This window comes from Octopus bimaculoides, chromosome 9 (genome assembly GCF_046866305.1).
Source record: "Octopus bimaculoides isolate indiv1 chromosome 9, ASM4686630v1, whole genome shotgun sequence".
Classification (NCBI taxonomy): Eukaryota; Metazoa; Mollusca; class Cephalopoda; order Octopoda; family Octopodidae; genus Octopus; species Octopus bimaculoides.
Genome location: NC_142936.1, coordinates 5,791,459 through 5,817,360, shown reverse-complemented (window position 1 = coordinate 5,817,360; position 25,902 = coordinate 5,791,459). Strand labels below are relative to the sequence as shown.

Genomic DNA, 25,902 nt, shown 5'->3' with positions numbered 1-25,902 from the left:
TTCTGGTTTAATAATAATAATAATAATTAATTCTGTTTTTTTAATAATTAATTCTGGTTTTTTTAATAATTAATTCTGGTTTTTTAATAATTAATTCTGGTTTTTTAATAATTAATTCTGGTTTAATAATAATAATAATAATTAATTCTGGTTTAATAATAATAATAATAATAATAATAACAATAATAATAATAATAATAATAATAATAATAATAATAATAATAATAACAATAATAATAATGAGGGCGATATGTTCGACAAAACCCTTCAAGGCAGTGCTCCAGCATGGCCTCAGTCCAATGACCGAAAAAAAAAAAGCAAAAGCTATTAGATAGAAGATAGTATATTTAGGAGTAATTCTCTTTACGTCCTCTGTGTCAGAGTGGTCGCCTTGTCGTGTCTCGTCCTTTTTGACAAGTATAACACGTGTTGCGTAAACAAACCAACATGTCATGTTAAACGCGGTTGTTGTGTTCTTTTATTTTCCCGGACTCTAATTACTTCTGTAATGCCGAACAGATATTTTACTTATTGGCAGTAAGTTAATATTTGCTCTTATTTGTTATTTTGGAAACACCCTTGTTGTTTAGTACCATATTGCTCATTTATGATGTTGTTATTAATAACTTTGTGTGTATATTAGAGAGAGAGAGGACGAGAAAAAGAGAGAGAGACGGTGGGGTGAGTTGGTGGACCCATTACAGTGCCGGGACTGAATATAATTAGTCTTTAGTCTTGATATTTTCACAGGTAGACTTCAGGTAATGTTCAATTAAAGTTCTACATGATAATTAACTGAGACAACATACAATAAATATTTGCTGGTTTCTAAAATCTTGTCATTTTTACGGGGCTGAATTCAAGCCATGTTAAAGAGACTTCGACAGCATAGTTAACTAAAACGGCAGAGACTTTATTTAGTTTTATTTCGTTCTTCGATAATCGGGTTTCGAACCTTGCTTGCAGGTAATGAAAGCCGGTATCAAACATAAGAAAAACCGGCAATCCTAAGTGTGTATTCGAGAGTGTATTTCATCAACTCGTTCGTGGACATAAAAGACAATGGGTATGCGAATGTGGACCGCCTATGTTTACCTATTGTTTAAATATATGTATGTTTGTATATATATATATATATATATAAAAAAAACTTTTACGAAATTGCCGATTTTCATTTTCACTTTGGCGATACTATCTCCGAAGGACCTCCGAGGACACCTCTATTCTTATAAATTCACGTCATTATGCCAATGAAAAAAAATTAAGACTTGTCATTTCTCAATTCTAGGCTTAAATTCCTTTGGCATTAACAACTCTAAGGTGTTGATAAAATGGTAAATTAATATGCTACACAGCGTCACCCTTTCCTCTACAAAACCCGTGTCTTGTAACTCCACTTTTATTTGTAAATAAAAATTGTTTAGAACCTGGTGTTGGCCGGCCCTTATACCGGAAACTATGTATAATGAATATAATAAAAGTTGACATTTTTTTTTATCTTATATTTGTTTTATAAACAAATAATACAATATTAAATGAGCATTTTATAATGATTCTTTCTTTTCTGGAAACTCGCCGCTTACCGGTGCCGGTTCGCGGACCACAACTTTGAGAAGCTCTGGTCTAACGTATCTTAAGCTTTTGTGGTTGCGTGGTCTGCTATACTTGCTCAGTGCTTCAAGGGAGATAATTCCTAACGCATGGAAGAGTTATTTATCTTGATATACTTTATTGAAATATGTTTGTGAAATAACCCTTTTTATTATAGGCACAAAGCCTGAAGATTGTTGGGAGAGGGTGCCAGTCGATTAGACCGTCCTCAGTACACAACTGGTACTTAATTTATCGACCCCGAAAGGATGAAAGGCAAAGTCGACCTCGGCGGAATTTGAACTCAGAACGTAGCGACGGGTGAAATAGAGCGAAGCATTTCCCCCAGCTTGCTAACGATTTTGCCAGCTCGCCGCCATATTTATTTGTGAAATAATAATCTCAGATCCATCTTCACTATGTCTTCAGACATGGTTGGCTCCTCTCATTTTGGGGGAATTTTATTGTTTAATTGTATTGTTAATTGCCATTGTCTGTTTTGTGTTTGGCCATTATGACCAATAAATATTGGCCATTATGACTAATAAAAGAAATTATTATTATTATTATTATTGGGCAACCGTGTATTTTCTTTGCGGTAGTATACCTGTTTCTGTCTTCATTCCGGATCTTTCTCTCTCCAGCCAGGTAACCTTGTACTTCCTTTTCTGCAAGACACCTATGTCTGTCTCACTATAACCTTTTCATCATCACCACCTACAATGCCTCCTCCCCTCTTAAAAGATTTTGTTTTGCAAGTACTTGGTGACCCTGTCAGTGCAGGTGCCACCTAAAAGCACCCAGTCCACACTGTAAAGTGGTTGATATTTGGAAAGGCTTTCAGCTGTAAAAACCTTGCCAAAACTGACCTCACCTGTGCTGGTGCCCCGTAAAAAGCACCAAGTTCACTCTGCTGAGTGGTTTGTGTTAAGAAGGGACCCAGCTGTAAAAATCCTGCTAAAACAATCACAGAAGTCTGGTGCATGCTACAGCCTGGCCGGCTCTTGTCCCACCCATGCTTGCATGGAACATGGACGTTTAATGACGATGATGATGATGATTAAGATAAATAACTAGCAGAATTGTTTGCACATCAGGCGAAATGCATAGTAGCATATTTTCCAGCTCTTTACAATCTGGTTTCAAATTCCACCAAGGTCATCTCGGCTGTTCTTCCTTTCGGAGTCGATAAAATAAGCATCAGTTAAACACTGGAGTTGATCTAATCAAGTATCGTCATCCCCTAAAATTTGAAGCTTTGTGTCCATAATTGAAAGGGTTTTTCTTCTTCTTCTTCCCCTCCTCTCCTCCCCTCCAACCATGTAGTCTTGAGTTCAGTCTCACAGTGCAACCCCTTGGGCGAGTGTCTTCTGTTATACTCTCAGCTTGACCAAAGCCTGGTCAGTGAATTTGAGAGATGGAAACTGAAAGAATTCTTGTGTGTGTGTGTGTGTGCGTAATTTATCACCCTCAGTATATATATATATATATAGGCACAGGAGTGGCTATGTGGTAAGTAACTTGCTTACCAACCACATGGTTCCAGGTTCAGTCCCACTGCGTGGCACCTTGGGCAAGTGTCTTCTACTATAGCCTCAGGCCGACCAAAGCCTTGTGAGTGGATTTGGTAGACGGAAAAACCCGTCATATATATGTATATATATATATATATATATATATATATACGTGTGTGTGTGTCTGTGTTTGTCCCCCCAACATCGCTTAACAACCAATGCTGGTGTGTTTACGTCCCTGTAACCTGGCAGATTGGCAAAAGAGACCAATAGAATAAGTACTAAGCTTGCAAAGAATAAGTCTTGGGGTCAATTTGCTCGACTAAAGGCGGTGCTCCAGCATGGCCACCGTCAAATGACTGAAACAAGTAGAAGAGTAAAAGAGAGTTATATTGATATTGACATACATATATATATATATATATATATATATATATTAAATTCATTTGTTTTGTTCATTATGCATCCATGACCGTTATTTGAAACGACCAATCAAACGAATCCATGTGTTTTAAATTTTATATCACTTTTGATTGCATTGTTATTCCTTTTCCATTTCTAACAAAACTGTCCGATGAACGGGAACGTGAAACTCAGAGTAACAGTCTTTTGTTATATTTCTGCTGCTTTTAAATAAAGTATATATATATATATATATGTTTGTACATTCTACTCTCAAATATGAATTGCTCCTCCTCCTTCTCCTCTACTTCTGATCCATCTTTCCTGTCCAGGCTATATACTCTATGTCTTAGCATAATTTCTGAAGAGTCATGTCTGCATATGCAGAGAATTTAGCGTTCTTATTACTTAACGTTCTACAACAAAGACTTTGATTGTTTAGTCTCAATGTCTCTCTTCTCCTTTTCTCTGAATTCATCTCACTTTCTGCACCTAATGTTTCCATCTCATCTCTCTCTCTCTCTTTCTCTCTCACTCATTCCTTGGTCTCTTCAACATGATACAAGGGGGTGTTGAAAAGTTCCTGGCTTTGGGCAAAAGAAAATACAGGAGGATCAGTTAATTATGATTTTATTCAACATATTCCCCTCTCAGGTTCACACACTTATTGCAGTGGTCCTTCAGCTTTTCTAAGCCCTTTAAAAGAACTTGGAAAGTTGGGCCTCCAATCAGGCCTTTCGCAAAACCTTTAGAGCCAGGAACTTTTCAGCAGCCCCTCTTAGATGTCTCTTCCTGGCTATCACTTTGATCCTGCACCAGTGCTTCAGGCACTTTCCCCTAAATTTCTCATCAGCCTGTTCCACACACATACACACACACACACACACACACACACACACACACACACGTATAAAAAAGACACTAAGCAAAAATTAATCAATACATAAACGAAACTACTCACCTACAAAACCATTAACAAATTAACAACACAAATTAATAACATGACACTAACACATACATACACACAATTCTTCATCATCATCATCATTTAACGTCTGTTGTCCATGCTGGCATGGGTTGGACGGTTTGACTGAGGACTGGCAAGCCAGAAGGCTGCACCAGACTCCAGTCTGATCTGGCATGGTTTTCTATGGCTGGATGCCCTTCCTAAAGCTAACCACTCCAAGAGTGTAATGAGAGCAACGATGTCGAACTCCCCCTTTCACTAAAAACCAATCACAAAAGAATCGCCATTGGAAAGGTGATAACACTGCTGATGTCCCAGCATGGCCACAGCCTTTTGGTTGAAACACATAAAAGAATAAAAACGTGTGTGTGTGTGTATGTAGATTGCATGTATTAAGCGTATTCTAGATCAATAAATTTTTATTGTACGTAGTCTATACATGGCTGTTAGTTTGTATCATGCACTTGCACATGCATTGATAAAACGTGCATGCATGCATGCATGTGCATCTAGGCATGTGCATTCCAGTTTAACCCTCTCCATTCTAGTAATTTCTTTCAGTTATGCTATTGCAATTGCTATATTTAGCATCAATGGTTGCGTCTATTCTTTGGAAGAAAATGCTAACTTCCTGTTCCTATAACAATAGTGAGCCTATTCATACAAGAATAAACTTTTCAAATATGTTGGTTAAGTATTTTCTTTGTTTTTTTTCTTTTTTTTTTTTTACCATTTTTCTGTTTTTTCTCTCTCTCCCCCCCCCCCCCGTCCTTTTTTAAAATATATTTTCTAGTTTTTTTTTTCTTTTTTACTCTTTCCCCCCTTCGCACCTACTTCCCCATCCTGTTTCTTCCTATTTCTAACACTTTGATATTTCAGATATTTCATTTAATAAGACCACAGTGCTGGTTACAACAATATAATATTAGTAATAATAATAACAACAATAATAATAATAATAATAATCATTATTATTATTATTATTATCATTATTAGTAATAATATTAGTAATAGTAATATCGAAAGTGATATTAATAGCAATAATTATAGTAATAACAGTAATATTAAAAATAACGCTAACAGTCATAATAATAATAATAAAAATAATAATGATAGTGATGATGATGATGATGAAATGAATACAATAAATGCATAGAAATGCTGATGGAAAGTATTTCAGTGAGGATGAAGGTGATGACGACAGTCGGTGAAGTTGATTACGATAATGGTTGGTTTTATTTGCCACAAGGTCGAGAGACAATAGAACAGTACAGTCGTACCGAACTGTGTGTCTCGGAAATCAATAGCAAGGAACATACAAAACTGTGCCAGGTACACAAACACACACACATATGTGTATATATATATATATATATATATATATATATACATATATCATGTGCACACACTAACATGCATGCACATGCATACATACGCATGTGCACATATAGGCACTCACACATGCAGACAGACATCTGCGTGCACACCTACATGCACATGCATGTGCAGATGCAGAGTAAATGTGCATGAGTAACTAGATCTTTGTGCAGTTTCAACAATGAATTTCCCAGTTCTTCTATCAACTGAAATGCTTACGTCAGTAAATTATATAACACCAGTACTTGTTCTCGTACTTCCTTGTACTTGTAGCGCCATTCACCCGGGATGGGTTGAGCAAGCTCTGACCAACAAGTTCATCGTGTCCTTCATGAATGCTGACCACCTTCCCTGAAAAAAGTAAGGTAAAGTTACCTCCTGGGTGCCAGTTCCCTGGTTTCAGTGGCGTCTATATTCCCCACCTGGATGGGATACCAGTCCATCTCAGCATTACTCATTTTTGCCAGCTGAGTGGACTGGAGCAGTGTGAAATGAAGTGTCTTGCTCAAGAACTCAATGCATCACCCAGTTCCATATATGTGGAACTCTGTCAGTTACGATGACAAGGATTCCAGTTGATCCGATCAACGGAACAGCCTGCTTGTGAAATTAATGTGCAAAGTAGGAGTGGCTGTGTGGTAAGTAGCTTGCTTACGAACCACATGGTTCCGAGTTCAGTCCTACTGCGTGGTATCTTGGGCAAGTGTCTTCTTCTATAGCTTCAGGCCGACCAAAGCCTTGTGAGTGGATTTGGTAGATGGAAACTGAAAGAAGCCCGTCGTATATGTGTATATATACATATATATTTGTGTATATGCTGGTGTGTTTATGTCCCCATAACTTAGCAGTTCGGCAAAAGAGACAGATAGAATAAGTACTAGGCTTACAAAGAATAAGTCCTGGGGTCGATTTGCTCGACTAAAAGCTGTGCTCCAGCATGGCCACAGTCAAATGACTGAAACAAGTAAAAGAGTAAGTGGCTGACCACTCCGTAGACACGTGTACCCTTAACGTAGTTCTTGAGGAGACACAGAGTGTGACAAGGCTGACCCTTTGAATTACAGGCACAACAGAAACAGGAAGAAAGAGTGAGGGAAAGTTGTGAAAGAGTACAGCAGTGTTCGCCACCACCCCCTACCGGAGCCTTGTTGAGCATTAGGTGTTTTCACTTAATAAACGCTCACAATGCCCGGTCTGGGAAATGAAACTGCGATCCTATGACCGTGAGTCCGCTGCCCTAACCACTGGGCTGTTGTGCCTCCACATGCGCTCATACAGTGCAGTGCTATGAAGAACCTGTAGCATTTAATTCAAGATTAAAACTGATGGAGGATGTATCATCACCCCCACCCACCACCATCGCAATCATCATCATCATCATCATCATTGTTACCATCTTCAGGTATAAAAAACCGCAACAATTATCAACAATTTTTATTAATTTTTTTTCATATAAAAATTACTTTCTATTCATCTGCAGAAACCATTAATTATTATAATTTCATTAACTAGTCATTAACTAATGCAACAAAAAAAAAGAAAGAAAAGGAAAAGGAAGGAAAAATACAAAAAGAATTCAGCATTATTCTAATTGCTTCGTTACAAAATGAAATTATAATTTCTTTTTTTGATAGATTACTTAATGCTAGAGATAGAAAGGTAATAGCGATGAAAGAAATGATGGGGATGATGGTGGTGGTGGTGGTGCTGGTGGTGCTGGTGGTGATGATGATGATGGAGATGGTGATAAGGAGGAGGATGGTGGCAGTGGTGGTGGTCAGTTTCAATGATGAGTATTCAATCATTCAGTCAGTTCAACTACCTGCTTCTCAAACTAACGTTTAAGTGGCTGAGTACTCCACAGAGTTGTGTACCTGAAATGTAATCCTATTTATGAAATCTCTGTGACCCAATATCTGACCAGGATGGACCTTTGAAATACAGGCAGAAATAGAATCCATCTGACAAGAGTGAACCTGGGACCTTAAGATTGTAAACTGAGGGAAATTTGACAGGATGGTCAGTCGTCCGCTGATATTGGTTGACGCTGCATCGAAGAAACAAAAGACAAACGGAGAAAGAAGAAACGCATTCAACACCAGAGCTGAAGACACCACTGAAAGGAGGTGGGGTCCCGCCACGTTGAAAACAGTAGAAGAATAGGGGCCAGAACCGGACATGGTTCCTCCTGATGATGCCTTTAGCCACTGGATCCTATAAAGGAGCTGTTGAGGTAGCGAACCATGAAATGTGGTTGGAATTCCTCATTCCAGCTTATCGCCAACAATTGTTGCAGCCTTGTAACATGGTCTTTACTCAGGCAGAACTGTTAGCAGGCTGGGGGAAATGGTTCGTGCTATTTCACCCGTCATTACGTTCTGATTTCAAATTCCAATGAGGACGACTTTGCCTTTCATCCTTTCAGGGGTCGATAAATTAAGTACCAGCTGCATTCTGAGGTCGATCTAATCAGCTGGCCCCCTCCCCCAAAATTTCGACCCTCATGGAACTTGCGTTTTATGGAAGAAAGAAACACAACTCTGATTGATAAGCTTTTCTGATTATTCATCATCATCATCATCATTTAATGTCCATTTTCCATGATGGAATGGGGCTAGATGGTTTGACAGAAGCTGGCAAGGCCAGGAGCCCCACCAGGTTCCATAGTCTTCTTTAGCTTGGTTTCTACAGCTGGATGTCCTTTCTAAAGCCAACCACTTTACAGAGTGTACTGGATGATTTTTATGTGGCACCATTATCGGTGCCTTTTATGTGGCACCAGTACCTTGCAAGGCAAAAAATCCCTCAAGTGGGGGTAGGGAATACTATTGATGGGGTGTGGTTTTGTGCCACTTGAGAAATTTAAGGTACAGACAGGTGTCTTACTGTGGAGGAGATGCATAGATACCCCAGGTGGTAGCTACCCTAGTTGGAAAACAAAAGAGGATGATACTGAGAAAAACGGTATGTTGTTAGAATCAATTTCTAGGATTTATTTCTAATTTGATTTTTTCCATTCATATCTTCCAGGAAGAACTAAATAATAAAAATAATAATAATGGCTTCACAGTTAGATTTCCAATTGAAAACCTATGAATCTGTAGCAGAAAATTTCATCAAACTCTGTCGACAACATTGCAGCATCAGTGGTTATTCCAAGCTGGAGAAAAAATGTCGAGCTGAGCTGAAGTTCTTGGAAAAGGTAAGTCATTGCAATAAAATATTGTTTTATTTTTTTTTTACTTGTTTCAGTCATTTGACTGCGGTCATGCTGGAGCACTGCTTTGAAGAATTTTTGGTTGAATGGATCAACCTCAGGACTTTTTTGTTTTTCTAAAACAAAGCGTAGGAGTGGCTGTGTGGTAAGTAGCTTGCTTACCAACCACATGATTCCGGGTTCAGTCTCACTGCGTGGCACCTTGGGCAAGTGTCTTCTACTATAGCCACGGGCTGACCAAAGCTTTGTGAGTGGATTTGGTAGATGGAAACTGAAAGAAGCCTGTCGTATATATGTATATATATATATATATATATGTGTGTGTGTTTGTGTGTCTGTGTTTGTCCCCCTAGCATTGCTTCACAACCGATGCTGGTGTGTTTATGTACCCGTAACTTAGCAGTTCGACAAAAGAGACCGATAGAATAAGTACTAGGCTTACAAAGAATAAGTCCTGGGGTTGATTTGCTCGACTGAACCAAGTAAAAGAGTAAAAGAGGGGTTGATATGCTTGATTGAGCCCCTGAAAATATTGCTCCAGCATGACCAGAATCCAAACCCAAATAACAAAACTAAATGAATCAAAGCATATACATTCATATATACACCATTTTTTAATTATTTATTTATATTAGTGTATTTGCAATAATTACTTTTGGAGGTAATTGCAACAATTACCTTGTGACAAAGTGCTGTCACAGGCTCAGTGATGTGTTGATATCCTGCCTTCTGCCTCTCCATCTTCCAGTTTATATCTCTTCACCACTACCAGCTTTCTCTTTCGTATACATCTCTCTCTCTCTCTCACTTCCTCTTCCTCAGCATCTTGCTCTGTTCAAGTTACATCTTTTAGCATTATGCAAACAGTAAACAAGTAAGAACGTACAGTTGTATTAATATATTGTTGTAACTCATTACATCAGATAAAGCTTCTCAATTTATTTCCGAAATGCGATATTTATTTCATTAAGTTCTCAAATTTTCACTTAAATATTTCTATTCTTAGTCAACCCAAGATTAATAATCAGATGTTGTCATTGTAAATCATTCTCTTCACAATCAAGTGTAACAAGATATATTGATGTGGATGTCATTCATCCACCCATCCATCCACCCATCCACCCATCTGATCATAACTTAAGCCATAGCATGACACTTCAGGTTATTCTGCTATTCAACCCAGTTATTTAGCTCTTCCATATATATATATATAAATACCCACACACACAAATATATATATATATATATATAAGGTCTGGAGAGCCAGTGGCTGCACGAGGCTCCGGTCTGATCTGGCAATGTTTCTACAATCGGATGCCCTTCCAAGAGTGTAGTGGGTGCTTTTTATGTGCCAGCGGCCAGGAACCAGTCTGGTGGCCCTGGCATTGCTCATGTTTGGACAGTGCTTTTTCCATGCCACCAGCACAGGAGCCAGTCAGGAGGCACTGAGGCTGGCAAGGAAGATGTAAATTGATTACATCAATCCCAGAGCTCAACTGGTACTTATTTTATTGACCCAATAAAGATGAAAGCCAAAGATAACCTCGGCAGAATTTGAACTCAGAACATAAAAACATGCAAAATTCTGCTAAACCTTTTGCTCGGCATGCTAACAATTCTGCCAGCCAGCTGCCTTCTGTATTGGTTTCAAAATTTGGCACAAGGTCAGTTATTTATGGGGCAGGGCTAAATCGATCACATAGACCCCTCAGTGGTCAACTGGTTCTTATTTGATTGACCCTGAAAGGATGACGGTCAACGTCAACCTTGGCAGAATTTGAACGTAAAGACAGACGAAATTCCTCTTACCATTTTGCCCAGCATGCTACCACTTCTGCCAGTTCATTGCCTCGTTACTGAGAAAATATTGAAAACTTGCCAAAATACCATAGACTGTTAGCACAAACTTATGAAAATTGCTTATGATGGATCAGTAGATATGTGGAGAAGTCACATCATCTCATTCTGCCTCCTTTCCTGGCTTACATAACCCACATCTGATAGGTGTCTTATATTATTTAATGAATCTTGTTAATAGGGGTGTGTCTCGTATGCAATTACAGTACTTTTCATACACCTTTTTCTAGGATCTTCAATTTTGTTTAACCTAATAAATCTTTATACTCATAATTTTTCTATCAACATATATTACATTAATTTTACTTATCTACCAAAAATATTTTGTTCGGCTTTTTTTTTTTATATTTTTAATTCGATAGTTTTGTACATTTTTATTCGTATATAAATTTTAACCTTTTTTACTTGATTTTTTCTTTCCCCTGATTCAGGCCAACAAATAACAGCTCATAACTCGTGTGTTAGATTAAAATGTCAGCTATTTTCCAACATTACTTTGTTGAAAGATTTCAGATTTTTGGGGGAGGATTTTTTTCCAACAGTAAGAATGTTTTAATCAAGCTTACATTAAGCATCTCTCTGTCACACGCGTGTGGTGGAATGGTTGTGTGGTTAAGAAGCTCAGTTTGTAACCTTATGGTTTTCGGTTCAGTTCCTCTGCATAGCTTGGGCCTACCAGTGCCTTGGGAGTGAATTTTATAGACAGAAACTGTATGGAAGCCTATTCATCATCATTATCATTATCATCATTTAATGTCTGTTGTCCATGCTGGCATTGGTTCGGGCAGTTTGACCAGAGCTGGGGAGCTGTGCCTGGTTCCAATCTCATTTTCTATGGTTTCTACGGCTGGATGCCCTTCCTAATGCCAACCATTTTACAGGGTGTGCTGGATGCTTTTACATGGCACCATACAGGTGCTTTTACGTGATCCCTCACAGGTACTTTTTATTCCTTTATTCATTTATTCGTTTGTCATTTGACTGTGGCCATGCTGGAGCACCACCTTTAGTTGAACAAATCGACCCCAGGACTTATTCTTTGTAAGCCTAGTACTTATCCTATCGGTCTCTTTTGCCGAACCGCTAAATTATGGGGGATGTAAACACACCAACATCGTTTGTCAAGCAATGGTGGGGGGGACAAACACATATATATATATCTGACAGGCTTCTTTCAGTTTCCATCTACTAAATCCACTCACAAGACTTTGGTTGGCCCAAGGATGAAAGGCAAAGTCGACCTCAACTGAATTTGAACTCAGAACGTAAAGACAGATGAAATACAGCTAAGCATTTCGCTCAGTGTGCTAACGTTTCTGCCAGCTCACCACCTGCAAATATTGGAAATATTCTGGCCATGGGGAAACATCACCATGCTTGGAAACAGCAGAAGTTTGGTGATGGGAACGTAATTCGTCCAGAGAAAATCGGTTTCAGCAAATTCCTTCCAAGCCATGCAAGCTTGGAAAAGTGAACTTCCAACTGATGTTGATGGGTTACATTAGATTGGCTTGCTTATGTTCAGTCCACTGCAGGACGAAGGCCTCAGCATGTTCTCTCTATCAACTACAGTCTGATGTGAAGGCCATGAATTTGAGCTTGAGGCCATCCTAGTTTCATGAGCCTACTCTGCTACACTGGCTTGACAATGCTTGGCACATGGGTGCACCTTTTATTCGCTCACCCAACAGTCGTTAAATCAATTATACTGACCCCAGTGCTCAACAAGTGCTTATTTTATCAGCCCTGAAAGGATGAAAGGCAAAGTTGACCTTGGCAGAATTTGAACTCAGGACATAAAGACAGATGAAATACTGCTAAGTATTTCATCTGGTGTGCTAATGATTCTGCCAGCTTACCACCTGGTGATGAGGATGATGACAATTCCGATTCTTTGATTGTAGTTTGATACGCCTGTTTTTGTAAAACTTCAAAGTTACTGTCACCTTCCTTGTCTTTGTATAATTAAAACCACCTACATCTTGTCATGTTTGTTTGTATCTATCTGTGTGTGTATGTTTGTGGAGAGAGAGAGAGAGAGAAGGGAATAAAAATAAAGATCAAAAAATTTATTGGAAAGAATGAAAAAGCACACACATACAAACATTCATAAAAATTAAACTCGAATTTTTGTCTGTCTAATTAAAAATTTGATAATTGAAAATCGTATTGTAGTGTTTTAATTATTGCCACAGACCTAGAAGGATGACAATAAATTAATTATCACCATCATCGTTATTTCATTTACATTATTATTATTTTGTAAAAGAATCATCATCATCATCATCATTTAATGTCCGCTTTCCATGCTGGCATGGGTTGGACAGTTTGATGGAGGACTGGCAAGCCAGAGAGAGAGAGAGAGATCTCAGTGTTTACATACAGGGTAACTGTTTTCGGTGAGTTCTTCCTTGCAGAAGGGTTCTAATAATTGTTAGTATTTGTGAAGGTGCATGGCTCAATGTTTAGGGTATTTGGCTCACAATTGTAAGGTCGTGAGTTCCATTCCAGGCAGTTCATTGTGTCCTTGTGCAAAATACTTTATTTCATGTGGCTCCAGTCAACTCAGCTGACAAAAATGAGTTGTACCTGTAATTACAAAGGGGCCGGCCTTGCCACATTCTGTGTCACGCTGAATCTCCCTGAGAACTATATTAAGGGTATGCTTGTCTGTGGAGTACTCAGCCACTTGCATGTTAATTTCACAAGCAGGCTGTTCCATTGATCACATCAACTGGAACCTTTGTCATTTAACTCAATGGATCCCATACTTTTGGGGGCTGACACCCAGGCCACATTCTTAGCGTCCCCACCCCAACTAACCATCACAGACAGAGACATATTTCTGAAGCAAATTCAAAGCAATCATGTTTCACAAATAAAACTTAACCTAACGAACCCATTACTTTGTTGTTTTTACATGCATCACTTCACCATTATTACCCCACTTTTTACATGAATTTCTACCCCATTATCATCCCACTTTTCTTCAACGCCCTGTTGGAACTTTCCACCCCTCCCTGGGGGGCAATACCACCCACTTTGGGAACCACTGATAGGGAACCAAACTGATAATCGCATGTGAGTTATATTGTTTTATTATTTACAAAGCTGACTCTTGTGAATTACAGTTACAACTCACTTTTTCCCCAGCTGAGTGGACTGGAGGAGTCCCGTGTAACAACGTGCTGCTGGTTTTTGAACTCACAATCATTAGCCAACTACCTTAACCTCTAAGCCACGCACCAGCAGATACCACCGATTGGCTCTTGCATAATCTATTGTTACACAAACATACACAGATAACAACATATGCACATACACACTCAAACACAGTCACATAGTGTTACATACACATACCAGCAGTTTTGTGCATACACACATGCATACATATATAAATACATACACACACACACACATGCACAGATATCAGCAGAGAATTACACAAATGTACACAGATAACAACTCGCACACATACACACACACAGATATCAACAGATATCAGCAGACATTCCACATGCAGTCTGTATGTTAAACATACAGATACCAACATACACATTCAGTTATTGTTTCACACACACACATACACACACACACACACACACACACACACACACATAGAATCTCACACAGTTATGTGCACACACACACAGTCTCATGCAGTTATGTGCACACACACACTCAGTTTCATACAGGTACACATGCACGAACACACACACTCACGCACAGTTTCATACAGTTACAAACAACACACATACAAACACACAGTCTTATACAGTTGTGTGCACGCACACACACACACAGTCTCATACAGTTATGTGTACACATACAAACACTCAAAAACCCAGTCTCATACAGTTAAACGCACACACACACAGAGATATCAGCAGACAATCAGCGTCATATTTTTAATTAATTTATTATTTATTGAAATGCTAAAATCTTTGTAGGGCTCGGTGAGGAGGGAGGAGGAGGGTGTGGTGACTACAGCAGAATGACAATGTCATGATAAACTGATACGTCAGTCTCACCAGACCAATTTCATTAATACGGATTGAATTTTGTAATATGTAGAGGTGGTCATATGAAGATTTGTTAGACAAACAGGGATCATAAGAGAAGATGACTTATGAAACAATATGCTACGTGATATGTGTTCATTGCATTGTAATACTTTTTTTGTATGTTTTATATATGTACAAGGGAGATAATCCCATCTTCATAGTATTTGGTGGGATTAGAACCTTCAATTTGAAATTAAGGGAAAAAGGAAAAGTTTCATAGAATACACATCTTTTATGCTTGAGTTTTGGTTTGGTTATGTATTTGTTTGCATTCTTGTTAATCATTCTCAGAAAATCTTTTACTTAGAGGATTATTTGTATTGTCAATCCTCTCATTCTGCTTATCTTTATACCAAATATTCATATTTTTGTATCATTTCTTTATTTCCTTTAGAAATATATTGTCATCAATTTGTTCACACAATGAGTAGGAGACATCTTGTTTTTTTTTTTCCCCTGAAGGACTTCCGTAACAATATCTGGATGGTTTTTCCTTAATCTCCCTCACTGCATGAATTGCCTTGTCTTTTGTCATTCTAAGAGACTTTTTAAAATGTATGTTCGTACCATCACTTTCCTGTGAGTAATTTATGAAGTTTGGCATCATTTCCATATCACTACTCTGTCGCACACTCTATCATATCTGTATGTGCATATGTGTATATATAGGTGAGAAGTTCCAGACAGTATTTAATGCTGAGGAGCAAGTGTTGTTTATGGTTATTGCCGTCATCTCACATTTTGTAATCAAATTTCATATTCCCAATCGTCAAATTGGACAATCTTCTTGTGTATGGAGCTCCCAGTAGTATCATCCTTGGAAATTTGGAAGAAACAATTGGCGACATTATTTCTGGCAAATACTGACCGGCTGTAGCCAATGCGATTAATTGTTTCTTCCTAATTTTCACACATTCTGCAGTAATAGAAAAGAAAAAGAAAAGAAGAAACAGATATTCCATTAATTTCATCCAGACTGTAATTACTTTCCATCTGTAAGAAATTCTGTTTCATTAACTGCATATGATGGTTTGTGGAGGGCAGGCTTTTATTTGGCACCACAATCAAGAATCCTTCAATCTTAGGTTCGTGTCCTGCACTTCTCAACCAGTTTGGCAAATTTTCTTTGTTTATTTCTCCATTCTTAATTTTTTTTTTTTTTTTTCTTACCAAAATATCAGCTTCATAGCCATCCTGCAGAACTTAGAAATTCATACAGGTGCACAAATAGCTATGTGGTGAGAAATTTGTTTCACTACCACGTTGTTTTAGACCCAGTCCTACTATTTGGCACCATGGACAAGCATCTTCTGTTGGGTGAATCTGGTTGATGGAAACTGTAAGAAGCCCATCATATATATCATCATCATTGCCATCATTTAACGTCTGCCTTCCATGCTGGCTTGGGTGGGGTAGTTTGACAGGAGCCAGTCATCCAGAAGTCTGCATCAGACTTCTGTGACTGTGTTGGCAGGATTTTTACAGCTGGATGCCCTTCCTGACACCAACCACTCAGCAGAGTGGACTTAATGCTTTTTACGTGGCCCAAGCACAGGAGAGGTCAGTTTTGGCAAGGTTTTTACAGTTGGATGCCCTATATATATATAATAATAATAATAATAATGATAATAATAATAATAAAAGGGTAAAATTAATTAATTCATTAATCAATCAAATTAATTAATTGATAATTAATAATTTTACCAAGTAGTTTGGTATGTTAAAATAACCTTTTTAGGTAAAATTATACAAATATTTTATAATTATAAACATAACGTTATACTGTGGAAACATGTCTGGCCATGGGACAACATTATCTTACCTTGAAACATGTGGGGGTTGGTGACAGGAAGGGCATCCAGCCATGGAAAATCTGCCTCAATAAACTCTGTCTGACCCATGCAAGTATAGAAAAAAGTGAACATTGAAGGTGATGATGGTGTACTGACACAACAATGTACATAATTCCGCAGGAAGCAATGGTTCTAGTTTCGTGTGAGCTTGGAATCCTTGCAACTATAATTTCCGTCAAACGACGGAAACAAATAAAAGAATAAAAAAAATAAAAGACTTCGTAGAGAGAAGACCATTGGGGGCTGCTGGAAGGAAGCTTGAGGGCTGTGTGCGTCCCCAGGACCAGCAGTTGAGAACCACTGATCTAGGCTCTATTCGTTTACCAATAAATTCTAAGAATTAAAGAATATCAATGGTATGAGATAATAGTTGCAAAGGAACTGTAACAGATTCCACATGTACTTAATGTTTCTTGTGTTCTTACTTACTTTGTTTGGATTTAATATGTCATTCACACTGTTAAATTACAAGATATATCATCATTATTATTATTATTATTATTATTATTATTGTTATTGTTATTGTTATTGTTGAGTGTGTGTGTGTGTGTGTGTGTGCGCTCTTGTGTGTGTCTGTAGCACAATACATTTGGTGCCAGACTGGTTTGCTGCTAAAAATGTATTGGGTAATAATTTCATTTCTTACATGAAAGATAAATTTCCAAGAGTAATCCAATAATGTTCTTTTAAACTGAACACACCTTCATTAAAACCAGTTTCTGGCTACATTTTCCACCTGGAAACACCAGGTATGCCATTATTTTATATCACCTGTATCAACCAGAATACAGGATCTTTTTATATAACGCTCGTTACAATGTGCTTCAAATTCTTACTTGATTGTACCTTTTCCTCCTTGCCCCAAATTATGTGACTACTACATCTTCCCATCATTGTATGGGCCCTCCTTGTGGGGTTTTTTTTTTGTTTTCTTGATTTCTTGGATATCATTTAGCTAAGGTGCTATTTCTCTAGTTGGTTCATCAACCATTTTGGGCATCAGCCACTTGCATGTGGAAAGAGAGAATGTAAAGTCGGTGCAAGTGTATAAAATTTTCCATCTACCTGTTCTGTGTATATGTGTGTGTTTCAGTGTGTACGTATCACATCTATGTGTATTTATGTATGAGTATGTGTGTGCGTGTGTGTGTGTTCATGTATGGCCAATTAATTTCCATGTTAATCCAACCCAACCCTTGTACAAAAGAAAAATCCCAGGACTTATTAATTTAATTCACCACAATGAACTAATTTCTTTTCTTCATAAAGCTAACCCCACCACAACTATCACCACCACAACCACCAACACCACAATCACCAACACCATCACCCCCACCACCACAACCACAACCCAACCACCACCAACACCACCACCAACACCACCACTACCACCACCACCACTAATACCACCACCACCACAACAACAACTACCAACACCATCACACCCACCACCACCAACAACACCCCCACCACCACAACCACAACCGCCACCCCCCCACCACCACAACCACAACCGCCACCCCCCCACCACCACCATGACTACTGCCGGCACTTCCGAGACATTGCTACAGCAACTAATCACCTTTACCTCACCACCACCACCACCACCTCCATGTCCACCTCTAGAGATCATGGACACCACCACCACCACTTTTACTACTTCCTCTACCACTCTTGCTACCTCCACCACAATTATCATTGATTCCTCTTCCGCCATCATCAAGAGACCACAATCGAAACCATCTCCACCATCATTAATACTTTCACTGATGCTATGACCTTGCTTTTATCCTCACAGCCACCACCACCACCAGCAAATCCACTATTAATATTGCTACCACCACTACCACCATCACTGTCACCTTTCCTCCCTGTCACCCTCTCATTTCCCCATGCTGTTCTTGGTACTAAATTCTGTTTGATATTGTTTGGACAGTTGAAAGTCTTTCAAGTCTTAGAGAAACTGTCTTCATTGCTTTTGGAATTGGTTAAATTGGTAAACTTAATTAATTCGACATTTATTTATTTATTTAAGGCTTGTTGGGAGTTTTTGTTTTTTTTCTCTTTTTATTTTCCATTTCATGTTTATTTTTTTTTATATATATTTTTAAATATATATGTTTAAATATATTTTTATTTATTTCTAGGAGCACTTCGATTTTATCTATTTATTTATTTATCTATCCATTTGTTCTGGTCCGTTGTCTTCATTTTCTGTGTGATTTCCATTCTGTCACAGGTTGGATGAATCGTCACCATCCAAGTCAGTTCTTATTTGGAATTAATATTTGCCTAAATGTGTCTGAGGACATGTTGCACTCGTACATTCCATTTGTTACATAGTTTCTTTATCATCGTCATCATCCTTTAACACCTGCTTTCCATGCTGGCATGGGTTGGACAGGTTGACTGAGGATTTTCAAGCCAGGAGGCTGCACCAGGCTCCAATCTGATCTGGCAAGATTTCTACAGCTGGATGCCGTTCCTAATGCCAACCACTCTGAGAGTGTAGTGGGTACTTTTTATGTGCCACTGGCACGGTGGCATATTTTATTTATTTATTTATGGGTTTCAGCCAAGTGGCTGCGGTCATGCTGGAGCACCGAGGAGAAATCTTGTTGCTACACTAGAATAAAGATTATCTATGAACAACATGTGACCTTCTCTCAACCAGTCTTTCGTAAGTGAACCAGTGATGGATTCAGAATGTGTTAAACCAGGACCTGTATCTTCTTTGCCTTTGTACAATATAAACTTCCAGATACAGCCATCAAGTGAACACAGTTTATAAAATTTCAAGTTATATTTATGACTTTTGTTAGGTATATATTGCTATAAAATTGTTCTACCATGAAACAGCACTGGACTTACACCAATTACAACTTCTTCACCTGGAGTGAACTTCTCAGAATTTTCAGACATCGATTTGATAGGTGGCCATAATTTGTACGGTCAATCAGTAACATCTGATTGACCGTTTGCAAGCACAATGCAGGAACCATAGAATTAATTCAAAATTATTTCTAGACATAGCATACTGTATCGGTTCAACTCCATACATTTTGCTTTTAAACCAATAACTTTCAAATGCTGGTTATTTGTTCAAATCCATCAAAGTTAGAATTCCTAAGCGTGGGTGTGTGGTAAGAAGTTTGCTTCCCAACCACATGGTTCCGGGTTCAGTCTCACTGCATGGCACTTTGGGCCAGTGTCTTTTACTATAGCCTTGGGCCGACTAAAGCCTCGTGAGTGGATTTGGTAGAGGGAAACTGAAAGAAGCCTATCATATATATATTGGGCATATATTTATTTGTGTATGTCTTTGTGTCTGTTTGTTCCCACCACCACCACTTGACAGCTGATGTTGGTGTGTTTACATCCTTGCAACGTAGCAGTTTGACAAAAGAGACTGATAAAATAAGTACTAGGCACCTCTACTACTGGCACCTCTGACTCCTCTACTGCTGGCACCTCTGACTCCTCTACTGCTGGCACCTCTGACTCCTCTACTGCTGGCACCTCTGACTCCTCTACTGCTGGCACCTCTGACTCCTCTACTGCTGGCACCTCTGACTCCTCTACTGCTGGCACCTCTGACTCCTCTACTGCTGGCACCTCTGACTCCTCTACTGCTGGCACCTCTGACTCCTCTCCTACTGGCACCTCTGACTCCAACTCCTCTACTACTGGCACCTCCGACTCCTCTACTACTGGCACTTCCGACTCCCCTACTACTGGCACCTCCGACTCCGACACTATTGATACCTCTGATTCCTCTACTATTGGCACTTCTGACTCCAACTCCTCTATATAATTAAGTGATTGTGGTCTATTTTAAAACTCTGACTCTAGCTACCCCTTAATTGTTTCTGACTCCGACTCCATGGCTCCAACTCCACGGCCCTGGTTATTACAGGTTTTAGCGAAGTTTAACCCCAGCTCTGATCTGGTCAGGTACATCTGGCAAATAATCACTTTTGATTCATCTTTGGTGGCCTATTGATTTATTTAATATATTTGATAAATCATTTGATAAATAATATGAAATTAGCTAAAACCAATGACATCATTTTGTCTGAAACAGAATGCAGGACATTCCTGTTCATATTTTGAATTTCAGTATTCCTGCATTCTTTTCATTTTATATTTTGAATCCATGTAAGACGGACAATCCGTCGAAATATTGTTCAGTTCGGTAAACAGAGTCAATCTCTATTTATCACAAATCACATCATGCTTTTCTTACTGTTTAATAATAATAATGATAATAATAATAATAATAATAATAATCATAATAATAATAACATCCTGCTCATATCCTACGTAAAATACTATGTGATCTCAAATTTTAAAACAAACACATAATTTTCTTATGGTTTCTTAGACATTCTCTAGAACAACACTATGTACAAATCCAAATATATGGTACCCTAGGCATAACACCTACATGAACTTCTAACTTGTTGTCTCTTGAGGTCTCTGGGCGAGACTTGGATCCAACTTGTACAAATGCAAAGCAAAAGTCAAACATAAAATAATAATAATAATAATAATAATAATAATGATAGTAAGAATAAACATGATTTATTGTGAAGTAAAGAAGGAAAAACTCTGGGAAACAAAGTGGTAAAATTTGGAATATATCTTTTATTTGAACAAATTTATATTTGTTTTTCAATTTCCTTATTAATAAGGCCATTTGACCAACGAATCCATTTCCAAAGTTAAACAAAATGTAATTATCATCGTAACATACATACATACATATACATACACATATATATATATATATATATTTAATGTTTAAATATACTCTCATACATATGTATTTAGAAACATGTATACATCAATCTGCAAGTGTGTGTGTGTGTGTTTAGTTTTCCAGTTGTTTTTATTTTTACAATTTTTTTTTTCTTTTAGTTAATCTTACTTGAAAGAACAACATCAAATAAACAAATGTGTCATGCTTTTTGTTTTTTCTTTTTTTTTCTCAGCATCTCCAATATCTTCAAACATTGTATAAAAATGTATGCAGCACATGTGTGTGTTTGTGTGTGCATGTGTACACATAGACATACACAAACACGCAATCATATACACATTTTTTTCTCTGCATATGCATGGTTTCTACTGATTTCAGTGTGTGTATGTGTGCGTGTTTATTTACATATACTTTTTTTATATCTTATGTACACATATATATACATATATACATACAGACATATATATATATATATATATATATATATATATATATATATATATATGTGTGTGTAGTTATAACTTCCATGCACATCCAACATATATACACAAGAACATATGTATATGTGTATGTGTGTATGTGTATATATATATATATATATATATATATATATATAGTTCTTTCAAATATTTCCAATTCTTTTTTGTGTGTGTGTGTGAATGTTGTTTTATTTCATATCAATTTTAGTACATGTGTATATGTGTGTGTATGTGTGTCACACTCACACATACATGTCATATGTACACACACACGCACATATATATCAGAAGCTTATAGTATTTAAAGATTTTTTCACTTTTATTATTTTATTTACAAGAATATATAACAACCCCTCCTCCCCATCAGTTTTGAAATCATTTTTGTATTAATATTTTTTAAATCTTATTATTTTGAGTTGCTTCACCCTGATCTCAATGTCATTTCATAAAATAAACTTTTCTCTCCTCTTTCTTTCAAATTTTTTTTTGTTATGATGAAAAGAGTAATATATTTTTGTATACAGTATACATATAAACATTATTAAAGTGATTTCAGTGAAATGGAGGGGGTGAAGTGACTATTGGGTTTTCAGTTTTTCAAATATATAAAAAAAAAATCCCTTTGGTTTTTCAAAGTTTTTTTCACATAATCTTTTGTTTTTTAAAAAAATTTTTAATAATAGTCAAAAATATATGATGGAAGGCAAACAGTTTACAAAACTGCTTATATAACCTTGTAGCATTATAAAACTAGCCAAATGTGGCTGTCATATTATATAAAGCGTGTGTTATTTATAATACGAAAAAAAAAGAAACATTGGTTAAGGTTGGAACATTGTTGATCATAAGCCTATTTAATCAAACACCAGACTCAGGGTTAAACAATAAAAATTATAATCTTAAGATCAGTTCAAATATTTGAACTTGTAAAGGCTTTTCACTGCAGTTTGTGGTGGAGAAAAAATTGTTGCTTAAGATGAAAAGGTATTTAGAACACCATAGTCAGATCAGAGCACCTGCTGTTGGACTGATGGCTGTATTTTGAACTTGTTAGTTCTCTTCAGAACCAGATACCAAGAGAGACAACTTTGATATGGCTAGAAAGCAATGTTTTTTCTTTATTGTAAATCAGTAAATATTATTAACTGCTTGTACATGTTGGCTGCCAGGCTAGAATAGATACATGAGTAGATGCAAAAAACAAAGACAGAACATACAAGACCATTTTAAATATGTTTGAGAGGTATTTGAACCTGTAAAGGCTTTTCACTGCAGTATGTCATGAAGGAAAATATTTTCACTTTTACATTCAGCCCAGAGTATTCTGTCTGGGACTGAGGGATGCAATTTGAACCTGTTACTTCTTACTGGTACCAAATAAGAGAGACAACTCTGTATTGACTAGGATTATTGTATTTCTGATTTAGGCTCATGGCCTGAAATTTGGGAAAAGGTTTATTTGATACCATTGACTCCAGTATTTGACTGGTGCTTATTTTATCGATCCCTGATTAGTTGAAAGGGCAGAGTTGACTCCAACAAAATTTGAACTCAGAATGTCAAGAACCGAGAAATGACAAGGAAGTTTTCCCCTCCACCACCTTCAGCAATTTTCTTTCAAACTTTAGCACAGGTCCAGTCATTTTTGGAAAAGGGGCAGGTTGACTACATTGAGAGCCCTCTTCTCTCACTGTTCAACTGGTACTTATTTTATCAACCCCGAAAAAAAATGAAAGCTAAAGTTGACTTAGGCAGAATTTGAACTCGGAATGTAAAGAGCTGGAAACCAGACTTCAGCAATAACAACTACAAGTACCTGCTGTATTTAACCATACTTGGACTAGATTGCTCTATTGTTGTTGTTGTTGTCACTGCTGCTTATTCCTCTTAGTCAAACATTGATTGAACAAACTGATCTTCAAAGGCATTCAAGCTATGACCATCCCAACATTTTGTAGAACTATCTAGAATTAGATTATCCAATGTGTTCTTTCTTGTCTCCTGTAATTTTTACTCATATAAGACAGTAGAGTGTGTAAATCTCAAGGTGTTTGGCTGTCATTTCTAGCAGATCGGTGACAGTTTTTTGCCTGCTTTATTGACTTGTAATGCTATTCTTGTTAGAATAATTACATCCAAGAACAAAGGAGTTTGTCATGCATTTCATAGCCAAAAACAGTGCAAAACTTACATAAGTGTTTACTATTATTATTTAAATGGCAATTAGTAAAGCAATATTTTATAACAGGTCCATTAGTGGTTGCAGCAGCTTTTCAAGTATAAATCACTGCATCTGTAATTGCTACACTTAATTTGTGTACTTGGATACATTAATACGTTATGTTCTGTGGATGTTTATGTGTGTATAGGCCAGACTAGAAGAAGATAATTGATTCAATGTTAGAGCATGTATTATGAAAGTGACTTTATATGTAATGAGTGTGTGTACGTGTGCATATGTATGTATTTAAATGTACATGTTATATATGTATATATATATATATATATATATATATATATATGTACAAGTGTGTGTATGTGTATATGTGTGCTTACATATATACATGCATACATATATATATGTACAAGTGTGTGTATGTGTATATGTGTGCTTACATATATACATGCATACATATATATATATGTACAGGTGTGTGTATGTGTGTGTATATATGTATAGGTGTGTGCGTGCATATATATATATCAATACATATGCATGTATGTATGTACACTTTTATACCCACACAATCAATAAATGCAGAAAAATAAATGTCACTGTGCAAGTTGAAACGGATATTGATCTCATAGGTTTTCTTGATCCATGCTGACCTGGTCTAAACCACAACAAATATAGATAAAAGATATGCAATCAAGAGAGAGAGAGAGCAAGAGAAAGAGAAAGAGAGATAAAGAGGGGAAATATAATATTACACCTGCAGTTAAAGGCACCAAATAATGAAAGTAGTTACGGGAAGAGACCATGCTGAGAGAATACATGATGGAATTAACTTGGAGGCTGTGCACAGTGGCATGTGTGAGGGATCTTTTAAACAGCTAATACATGTCTCCTATTTTATGCCAGTCAGTGAATGAAAGTAATTTTCCTCTTTTGAATTAAGATGCTAGATTTTCTCTGGTAACATTCACAGATAATTCGGCCCCTGAACTGTTCTTACTGACATCACCCTCATAGTCGTCGTCGTCATCATAATCGGCCCCTGAGCAATTATTGTCTAGAGTTCAGTGATTCACAGGGCTTGTTACCCAGTTTGCATGTGATCTTGGTCTTCCAAGACATCAAGATGACAGCATCTCTCCTGAACAGGATGCCAGTCCATTGCAGGATACCCATTTACTTTTACAGCTGAGAAGAATAAAGTGAAGCAAAGTCTGGTGTTTTAACTTGCCATTAAATGTTCTGAAGTGTAGTCTGTTCATTATGGTACATCGCATTTATATCTATATGTGTGTATTTTTATATATGTATATATATATATATAATGTGTGTGTGTATTGATATGTGTGTGGTGGATGTTGTAGCATCGCCTATGTAATTTGTATAGAGTACAAAACAGCTGGCAACTAATGGAATAAACATCTATTCTCTCAAATCACTTTTGTTATCTGATCAATATATATATGTGTGTATGTATGTGTAAATGTTTTAAATACTTTTAAAGCCAAACAAAGCAAGTTATAAAAAATTAATAATATGGGTTGGTGGTTGATGCTAATACCTGGTATTCTATTATTTCTTCAGAAAATTTATGGAGAAAAGATATTAAAAACTGATTTCTCTGCTCTGTTGTGTGTGTGTGTG

General features: G+C 37.2%; 1 protein-coding gene across 3 annotated transcripts in view; it reads left to right on the top strand.

Annotated features, from left to right (window-relative positions):
* The first annotated feature begins 380 nt into the window (after nt 1-380).
* The window catches only part of LOC106878116 (UPF0415 protein C7orf25 homolog), a 258,033-nt gene continuing 232,511 nt past the window's right edge, over nt 381-25,902 (top strand). The window contains exons 1-2 of one of the 3 annotated variants that reach the window (XM_052970393.2): nt 381-537; nt 8,881-9,052. In XM_052970393.2, coding sequence (XP_052826353.2) covers nt 8,909-9,052 — 144 coding nt within the window. In that variant the 5' untranslated portion in view covers nt 381-537; nt 8,881-8,908. Of the gene's footprint in view, nt 538-8,880; nt 9,053-25,902 lie in introns of those variants that run through there. The other 2 variants (XM_052970394.2, XM_052970395.2) reach the window with 2 other exon arrangements.